We start from the raw sequence: 10,190 nt of genomic DNA on the forward strand, positions 1-10,190 counted from the left end.
TCATGTCACAATATCTTAGCCGGCGTAGGCATCCACTTCCTCTGGAGTTAAAGTGAACCGGCTTGTTGTTGTTCATTTCTCAACTAGTGCTGGCGGCTGTTCTGCACCACATTCTGCTTGCTTAACCCTTTATAAGCCGCTGTCTGACAGTGTATATCGTCCCCATTCCAGCCGCCATTTGCCTCCTACTGGCATGTATCGGGCTTGGTGTTGACGGTGTTTCTTAAGATGGAAAGTTGGGAGTTATAATGGCCTAGCGATTAAAGACGGTCCGTGGTAAGATACTCGATGCCTACGAGGTTAAGAGGTACAAGTCTAGAAGGGCCTAGTTCTCTCTCTTCTTCCTCTTCCTGCTACTCCTCTGCGCCACTCTAAGCAAACTTCAATCCGTTCCCGCCTTCCCCTTATGACTCATTTACTTTCCCATCTGGCAACCCCAAATTTCTCATCGTAGATTAAAGTAAATCTTGCCTGCAACATATTTTCACTCAAATTCATATCTCTATTGTAGCTTTCCGTTGGTCCTATATTTTGCTCTCCTGCTCTCCATCCCACTCCAACCGTCCTCTGGAGAATGCTGGTCCTTCCCCTGGAGATGGACACACCTACTAGGACCTCACCTGTCAGCTGACTCTTGCCCCCCCCCCACCCCCTCACCCTTCACCCTCATCTGTCACCTGTGACTTCAGCCACACAGAACAATCTTGTATCAAAGTCCTTATAAAGTCCATCACCCGCACATTTGCACGTATACATCTGAACAACAAGACACTTACTGGAATGGTCACCTGTCCACTCACCTGTATATCTCATCTCACCTGTATACCTCACCTATCAACCTCAACTGCCAACTCACCTGTCCACCCTCACCAAACTCACCTGTCCACCAAACTCACCTGTCCACCAAACTCACCTGTCCACCAAACTCACCTGTCCACCAAACTCACCTGTCCACCAAACTCACCTGTCCACCAAACTCACTGTCCACACAAGCAATTAGACTTTCGGTAACCAGGCTAATGTGTGTAACGAGGGAACTTCCTGGAACTTTCTCCACCTCATCCTCTCTCCGGTCCTCACCCTGGCCCTGAAACAACCCCCTCCTCCCCCTATCGCAAGTCATGGTGTCCTACACGAGTCACAGTGACGTAGTGAAACTCTAAACAGAGTCAGAGAGAACGGCAAGGATCTCTGGAATGTGCATGTACAGGACACAATGCTGACGGACATAATGGGCCACTTTTCTTTTTTTTTTTTAATTGGAGGAATGTTTTACTTAACATACGTTTCATAACTTTTTGAGCACATACATTTTTTTTTCTATCGACCTTGAGAGAACAAAGTGCCTCCAATTTGTTATGATAGCTCAGAAACCATTACTGCTATATATTCTTACTGATTGTAATTACAATTTAATCAATTTCTTTATCCGTTATATTTAATGTATATTAAGCCTTGTTAAAACATTCTCAGTTTCTTGTGGGATCTATGGATGTGATCTTATCTAACCACAGTGATCTTATCTAAATGTCTTAAATTAATTTAATCTATATGCTGTATCACAGTGTGTTCTGTTTTTTGATTTGTTTTTTAGCTTGTTTGTGGCACAGTATCAGTGGTGTCAATCAGATGATTTGGACAGTAAACAAAAATCCTGACCCAACGACCAAATGATTGTTCACCTGGCTTTGAACTGGAAGTATAACAATGACTATAAAGACTATGGTGAAACTATTCCTTGCCTGAGACTTCTACATCATTCAACGGCACCACTGCACAACTGTTGCAGAGCTCAACCAATGTCTGTTTTTGTAGCTTCTGTTAGCAATAGGAAACTGTTTACCTTGATGTGAACTGACCAAAGAATCTGTATGGATCATCGCTGTATGTGTTCAGATGTAGTGGAATAAAGAGGATTAATCTTGTTGGCAAAATATTTTAAGATTATGCTGCTTGTGTGTGTTGGAGCCAGTCCTGTCTCCACCTCTCTCTTCTGTAGTCTGTTTACATAATATTAAATGATACAGTATATATTGTTTGTATGTAAGGATGCTAAAGTTTGTTGCTTCCTTCATGTTTATTCAATCTTAATCTCTTTATTTGCTATTTTTTCATTTCAAGCTTCAAGCATTTTAATCTCAATTGTACGTAATACGTATAACAAGTGACTAACATAGAACTTTAAACAATCTTAAGCTTTGGTCCAGAGGTCTACGTTCTCGGGGGTTTCCGGTCTGGTCATTTCAGATCTATAGAATTCGAGGTCTGATCGTTTCTGCCGTAGTGGTTTCCAAACAAGAAGGATTCTGGTCTTGTCGGATGACCCTCATGTGTAAACTGAAACCAACTTCATCAAATCCACTGTGTGTGTGTGTGTGTGTGTGTGTGTGTGTGTGTGTGTGTGTGTGTGCATTCCTCCTGTATATTTGATCTGTAGTCCTCAGGCAGTGCTTAGTGTTGTGTTTCGTGTGTGCGTGTGCGTGCGCCCACAATGCGGTGTGGCTTGTGTTCTTCAAACTATATGAAGTAATATAATATATCTGGAACCCGGAGGGTAGCTCTACTCTCAGGCTGGATGGAAGTCTCTCTCCCCAGTCCCACCGCATCGCAGATCCAGGCTTGAGATTGCCTCTTGTACAATATTGACAATATTGCACTGAAACACTCCTGTGTTCTGGAGGTTTGAAGAATAAACTTACCGTACCTCGGGGCGGAAGCTGGTGACTGGTGGCGTTTAATCAGCGAGATTAGCCGGGAGGTCATGGATGTTTTTGTCCTGAAGAGCATACGTGGGTTTCAGAGGAAGGGCTCGGTTTACGCTTGGCAGTGATTCATGGTCTTGTTGTTTCATGGGTTTGATCACTCGTTGGCCTGAGAACCTTTTGAAGTGCAGCCACTTTATCACTGGGCCTGAGACTTGGCCTTGTTTAAGTCCAAAGTCAAATAAAATAAATGGGTCCTTTTTATTGAAGTTTGTCACTTTATTTTATTTTATAAACAGTCAACTAAAACATTATATTTTGTTAGTGTTCAAGTAAAGTTACTAAAATTTGTTTTTTGTACTATGGCTGAATGTACTTTAAATATAAGTTATAAGCTCTTGTTACTGAATGGTGTACATATGCTATGGAGCTGTAGTACAACTTCCATTGGCTCTCCTGTCCATGCCAGAGGTGAGTTACACAAGTTCCTCATGTGGCTCAATGAGGGGACTGTCATTGGTCTAAAATATATACCGTAATATAAATGTCTCCTTTCTCGCTTTTGTCTGCTTCCCGTCTCTAGTCTTCCCCTGGTGGCCGACCTGCTGGAGACCTGCATCGATGACGTCATCAGGGCCCCAGAGGCCGTTCCCATGGCGACGGAGACGGAAGAGGCAGGGCCGAGCGGCGCTCACACCTCATCCTCTTCTAGTGTTGCCGTAGACGACGGCCTGGGTCAAACGGGTGAGGGGGGAGGCTAGGGGTTGTGTGTGTTTGTGAAAATATAGTGCTGTGTGTGTGTATGCGTGTGGGTTGGTTTGGTTTTACGTCTCCTTATACAAACCCCATTGTCAACAATCTACTGGTAGGTCTTCTTGTGCAAGGTGCCATAAATACTTGCTCAACATAACATGACATTTATCGTTACACTTGAGCATAAAGTGTTACAGTCCATGTCAAACTTACTAACTAACTCTATTATTAATAATTTTAACTTTCCTTGTATTTTTATAAAATGAATGAGAAGGAGAACAGCTTTATTCCTGCTTCATTGTGTGTTTTCTGGATGTGTGTGTTTGTGTTTGTCAGAAGCAGCTGCTCGTTTGAAACAGCTTGAGTTGGAGAACAATGCTCTCTCCGTGTCAACTCCTCCGAAGAACGTCAATGTCAACATGGCGCTGAACAACCTAGTGAGAAGCATTTCTACTACGCGTCTTCTACTACACCACTTCTACTACGCGTTCAAACGAGACGTTGTTTAAGAATAAGAGCTGTGTAGATGTTTGGTTGTTTTTCAATGAATGGGCTCCTTAATGATCATTGTCATCCCAGTTTGGTGGCTTTGTTTTATGATTCAACCTATACAAAGATCTGTCTTTCTCTGTGTCTAACTGTAAATGTCTGTCTGTGTGAGAAGGAGCTGGGGAAGCTGTCTGATAAGTCTGTGTTGAGCGCGGTGGGCTCCAGCCCTGTGGTTACTCCACGCCGCCCCCCGGAGGAGCAGAAGAGCAACATCCTCAAGGCCCAGGCAGAGGCCGCCGCCCACAAGGTAAACGGTTTATTATGCACCAGCGGCCAACCCATTCTAAGAATTTGTATACTGTGAAAAAGGTAGAAAGAAATACAAATATATATATATATATATATATATGTCTATATAACGTATCCCTCTCTCTCTGTCCAAGGGCTCTTTGGATGATCACTCCACTTTACTGGGAGATAAGAACTGTAACCTGCAGGCCAGTGCTGGGTGAGAGGACTGAATCACAACACAACCTGATTGTTGTGTTCTATAAATGTTATATTCTTTAAGCGCTATAAAGTTTGTTATATTCTATAAACCAATAGGACAAAAGTTTCTAATCTCCTTTACAGAAAAGCCATACAGATGACACAAACTTGTTCTGGAACTTTCTTGCTGGTTCTATTAATGTTATTGTTCCAGAACTGAACATATTATGAAAACGACACTTTTCCTGGGATTTGGAGTGTTGTTTTGGGTCTCTGGTGCTCCAACACGCATACAGATGTCCGTATTTCTGAAGCAGGGATATAAGCAGGATATTTTTGTATTCCATACAAAAATAGATGTCTAATTGGTCAGTTTGCCACGTGACTGACAAAATAGATGTCTAATTTGTCAGTTTGCCGCCGGACTGCCACCGAAGCTCTGGCAGCAGTCCGGCAGCTCCGCAAGGGGAGCTCGACGGCAGCCCGGCAGCTCAGCTCCGGGAGGACAATCCCTTTCTCTAACGGAGCTGCCGGACTGCCGCAAAGCTCCCCACGCCGGAGCTCCCTCCAGTCCGGCAGCTCCGGCTGGGGGAGCTCGGCGGCAGTCCGGCAACTCAGCTCCGGGAGTAGAAATCCCTTTCTCCTCCATGTCGCGGTTCAATATGGACTTCAGAGAGTCAAGGACAATGTTCCTTTCCCCCAATTCTTATCATCCATGGCCGAGATAACCCCCCAGTACGAGTCTTGACTTGTTGTGGGAGAGACGTAAGACGCAGTCTTTATGATTCATAATATCATCTGAGGCGCACATAGCTTTTGGCGGTGATATTAGATATAACATTATATAAATAAATAATACCTATATATTATTATTATATAATATAGATTTAGAGCTCAAGGAGTCCGCAAATGGCAACAATCACTTCTCCCCCATGCTGTGGTTTACTCTTGACAGCTCATTGGTCAATGGGCAGCAGCTCATTTGCATTAAAGCTACGAGTCTAGAAACCGCATTCTGAAGGGACTGAACCAGAGGGGAGTAGCGGTAGGCGAGATTTTTTTTTCCTAAAAGCAATTTCCAGCAAACAGCTTCACAAACATGTTTTCTGGAACTCATAAACGATGTTAACTTGTTGGGAAAACACCATAATATGTCTCCTTTAACGAATTTTATGTCCTTCTACAAACAGTTATCCTAGGCTGTCCTAGGAAGAAAGTTCTTAAAAGCCCACCTGACCTTGTGGTTAAACATTGGTCTTTGGTTTCAGTGTTTGCTGTTTGAACATGTAACAGTCTCATCTTCTATCTGAAAAATAATATAAGGCATGACAAAAGATATTAAAGAGTTGTTCGAAAAGATCAGAAAAGGGCTTTGTCACAGTAGGATCATGTAGAAAAATATATAATCGTATTCAACCATTATACACAAATAAATAGAGTAGAAATGAATGCATTCTTGCTCAGTGCTTCAGTGGCCCGCTTCTTCCTGATCAACACCAACTGCCAAGGCCTCAGCCAATCATAGCTCTACCTATGCCAAAAGCTGATTAAGATTCGGAATATTCATGAGCTTCCTTCCTAATTCTTTCCTAATTCAGTATCTTATTTCTTTGGCTTAGTTAACTAATTCATTTGCTTAATTTTTTAAACGTAATGAAGCCTCCTAATATATGTTCATCCTAATTTGATCAACCCTGCATAATAAATGATTGTGAGAATGCACCGCATAAAATGTCGACAACAATTATTAAAACATTTTATATTCCACTTCACACACAAGCGTTGAAAGATTCAGTGATGACTTGGTGTGTTTGTAGTCAAGCAATCCGTAGTGACGACCATTGTAGTTCAACGGTGGTCAGTAAATCTTTTTTTTGTGTTCGGTAGTAACATTATGTAGTTCACATCATGTGTCTTTGTAGTTCACTGGTCGGTGGTGGATGATGTCATGTGTTTGAAGTTCAACGGTCGGTAGTGGATGACATTATGTGTTTGTAGTTCAACGGTCCGTATTGGATGACATCTTGTGTAGTTTAACGCTCATGTGATTGAATGAAGTCATGTGGCGTCCCTCCCAGGCTGAAGGTGCGTTCGGGGCGGATGGGCAGTAACTCCTCCCTGACTCTGAGCAGTCGGCCCGACAGGCAGGAGGCCCGAGAGATGCTCAAACCCTCCAGCCTTGGATCTCCAGCAGGACCCAGGTGTGTGTGAGGGGAATGTGGATCGAGAGATTGAAGGAAGGAATGTGAGAAGAGCAGGACTGGTGACACTCCTGCTAAATATCAAATTATCCATTTCCTTGAAAGCATATTGAGATAGTCTTAAGATAAATAGTAGTCTTAAAGAATATTTTAATGCATCCTCGGGTGTGAGGAGATGCTACTATGGCTGATATATTCTACATGCTTGGTTAACTGGTTCTAACACAAAGAACCATACCGCTCTGCCTTCATCTTGGCCCTTTGCTGACCCCTGCTGGTGTCCGTGGTCCCTGCCTGGGTATTGTTTAATGTCTGAGCATTTACTGTTGACACACACACATCACACACAGAACAGCTTGTCTAGCCAATTAGCACTGGCTGTATTGCACTTGGGTCACATTGTGAGCATCCATGCTATCCACGCTATATGTTGAAGCGGCAGAATTAGCATGGCCCTGGGAAAAGGACTCCGCTAATTAAGGACTCTACTGTTCTATCAAACAGTGCTCTCCGTTTGTCTTTGTGATGTTCTAAATGTCACCATGTCACAACATTGTCATCAAGTAAACCAGAGAACAGAGAACTTGGGATATTAAAAACAATATTGTAATTTCCCCAGTAGAAGAGAAGGATGTTCAACTTCTTAGTTCCCTCACATCTCTCCATCTTCTGCTTCTTCACTTCTGTTTTGTATTCTCACTTATTTCTCCAAAGTTTGAGTTGTTGGTTGATTGAGGTTTGAGGTTTTTGTTGCTTGTCTCTCCGTAGCATCAAGAGATTTCAGGTGATTGTTTTATTTTTTCTCTCCGCAGTGTGGAGATGTTGGGTGAAGAGCCCGGCCCCCCCTGTCTTCCCAGCATGCTCTCTGAATCCGGTGCTAACATGCTGGCTCCGAGGGTAAGACCACCCTGGTTGGATAAACAGCCGCTCACTGCTGCCTGTGGCTCTGAACTGTTTTGCACAAACTCCCACCCCAAAGGTTGTTGGTTCCAACTCACATGTATGCAATCTACCCGAGGAATAAGCCCTGAACAGAACCTGCTCATTTAAAAAAAAATGCAATGCACTTCTCTTTAGATTAACGCGTTGGCTAAATGATGAACTGGTAAAGAGTGCTAGGGTTTTAGTTTTATTTGTACTTACGTTTTTACTTTTTTTTAATTTAGTAACTAATAAATTGTCAAAAACGGTGTACATTTTTCACTTGGTTTACCTTTTGCTAATTCCCTAGATATTTTCCAAGCTTGTTTTCTTTGTTTGTCTGAAACAAGCCATCTCTCCGTCAGATCCTCTACCTGTTGGTTAGTTAGTTTATTCATGTTGGTATGTTGTGCTGAAGACTGTCTATCCCTCTGTAGGTGAAGCCAGACGAGATGGACCCCCCGCCGTCTGATAACCTGATCGACTTCACCGATCCCACCCCTGTGGTACAGTCCACTCTCCCGTGTGTGTGTGTGTGTGTGCGTGTGTGTGTGTGGGTTAGAAAATCCATACACAACAGTAAAAATAACTCTGGACTAGGTTAATGACATTAAATGTAATACCGCTCCTGAGACTGTATGTGGTGTTTGCAGTTCACTGGGGACATCAGTGCTAAATGTCACATATTTTTCGCCATGCATAGCCGGAGTGGAATCAATACTGTTCAAGAGCATTTCATAAATAATGGACCTATTGATTTCTGCAAACGCTTGACCTTCCAGACAGCGCTTATGTGTATCGTGTACTACTCAAGATATAGACCCATAAACCCGTCCCTGTGCGCTCCAGACACCAGACCCTTGGTCATTTTAAACAAGACACACACACGCGCGTGTCCACCCACCCGCACACGCCTGCTTGCGTTTGTGGATTAAGTTTTATACAAATTTAAGTTTTATACAAATTAACATATATTCAAACCTACTCGACTGGTCTATCATAAATTCACAATATAAAACACTGCAGGGAACACAAAGAGGGTCATTATATTTTGGAAAAGTGCATAGAACTAAACTAGTGCACTACAGAGACGGCCTCAGGAGATGTAGGGACACCCAAGCAGCTATTCAAAGCCGAAGGTTAATCTGGCATAAATTGTATTTATTAACCGTTGGATTTCTGTGCTTTTCCTCCAGCTCCCTCCGGTTCAGCAGGCTAAACCACTCATCACCCCACGCTGGATCATACCCACCGCTACTGTACGTAACAACCCTTTCTCTCCTACTCTTAGTTGCTAGCTAACCCACTTGCTAGGATACCACTAGGTAGCAAGCTATAGCTAACTATAGTGTAAATCTTGTTACCTATAGTTGAATTACTTCAATTTAGGTATTTTTCATATATTTGCACCTAAACAGATATTTTTGCTTATTCCTGGTATACGGCTGTATTACGTAGTTATGACGCATGCCTGTACTGCCTAAGTATCATTCCAAAACGTCCATCTGACTTCCGTTTGATAGGGCCTTCTTAATGAATGTAAGGTCTAGCAGTAGCCCTCGTTGGATGGTGTACAGTGAGGTGATGGCAAGTGTGGTTTGACCTTTGGTACTTTCTTTAACTCCTACTAACCTCGTGTTCTCCTGGTCCCAACGCAGCCTTCATGCGCCTTCACCAATGGCCTGCTTGACCTCGACCTGACCGCCAGGCTCACACCACCCCCAGAGAAGGGGCGTACCCCCTCCCCAGCCATCCCGCTCCTCACCCAAACTCACAACATCATCACCTCCAGGTAAACTCCTGTTTGTTACACGTACCCATAATCACCTATATTCCCTGTCCGGGATTAATTGAGTACATTTCATAATAAGTGTATTATTTCAACCTGACAACATGTGTCTCATTTCATAGCTCTGCCTTATCTGCTTAATGTATGTCATATTTTACCTGATGTATGTTGAAATGTAGATTCCAGTATCAAACATTGTTTAGGGTGCAGAGCTGCTGAATTGAGCTGAATCTCAAACATCGTTCTTCCATTTACTGACACCAGAGGAAACTCTGTCCTTCCACAGGCCCGACACACCTTTTTAAAATACATTTGTTGTAATTAGTTAACGCTGACCTAACAACAGTGTTCCAGACACCTTGGTCAGGTTTTCCGACTCGTGATAACCACTCGCCTTCATCAATCTGTCCCTCCATCCTTCTCCTCCCAAAGCATTGTGGGAGCTCAGCCTGCCCAGGAGGACGGAGCCAGGCCCAAGGGACTGCTGACCACCGAACTCTGAGGGGAGATGGACAAGATCAGCTCCACCTCCACTCACCCACTCTGCCCACCAGCTCCAACCACAGAGCGAGACACTACCAAACCTCAGCCCCAACACACTACCAAACCCCACTGTAGGCAGACTATATAACTAACAGTAGTTTACCCCAGCCTCAAAAGAATACCCGAAATTATTATTTTCACCCGACATGTTTTTGAGGAACCACCAGGACCATTCTTCCTTAGAGCTAGAGATGATCTGAGATGATGGATGTTTTATGTTGGAGGTGAGGAGGATTGTAATTTCACTGTATTTCACCGGGTATTACTGAACCCAGCACACTTTTATAGTTCCTCGGGATGCAG

At 43.4% G+C, this 10,190-nt stretch overlaps 1 protein-coding gene across 4 annotated transcripts in view; it reads left to right on the plus strand.

Moving 5' to 3' along the window:
• The window catches only part of epb41l5 (erythrocyte membrane protein band 4.1 like 5), a 37,202-nt gene extending 27,344 nt beyond the window's left edge, over positions 1-9,858 (plus strand). For 2 of the 4 annotated variants that reach the window (XM_030343247.1, XM_030343250.1), the window contains exons 17-26: positions 3,286-3,446; positions 3,792-3,892; positions 4,120-4,251; positions 4,388-4,452; positions 6,512-6,634; positions 7,447-7,531; positions 7,993-8,061; positions 8,752-8,814; positions 9,214-9,347; positions 9,777-9,858. In XM_030343247.1, coding sequence (XP_030199107.1) covers positions 3,286-3,446; positions 3,792-3,892; positions 4,120-4,251; positions 4,388-4,452; positions 6,512-6,634; positions 7,447-7,531; positions 7,993-8,061; positions 8,752-8,814; positions 9,214-9,347; positions 9,777-9,846 — 1,003 coding nt within the window. In that variant the 3' untranslated portion in view covers positions 9,847-9,858. The remainder of the gene's footprint in view (positions 1-3,285; positions 3,447-3,791; positions 3,893-4,119; positions 4,252-4,387; positions 4,453-6,511; positions 6,635-7,446; positions 7,532-7,992; positions 8,062-8,751; positions 8,815-9,213; positions 9,348-9,776) is intronic. The other 2 variants (XM_030343248.1, XM_030343249.1) reach the window with 2 other exon arrangements.
• The last annotated feature ends 332 nt before the right edge of the window (positions 9,859-10,190 follow it).

Source organism: Gadus morhua, chromosome 20 (assembly GCF_902167405.1).
Source record: "Gadus morhua chromosome 20, gadMor3.0, whole genome shotgun sequence".
Taxonomy (NCBI): Eukaryota; Metazoa; Chordata; class Actinopteri; order Gadiformes; family Gadidae; genus Gadus; species Gadus morhua.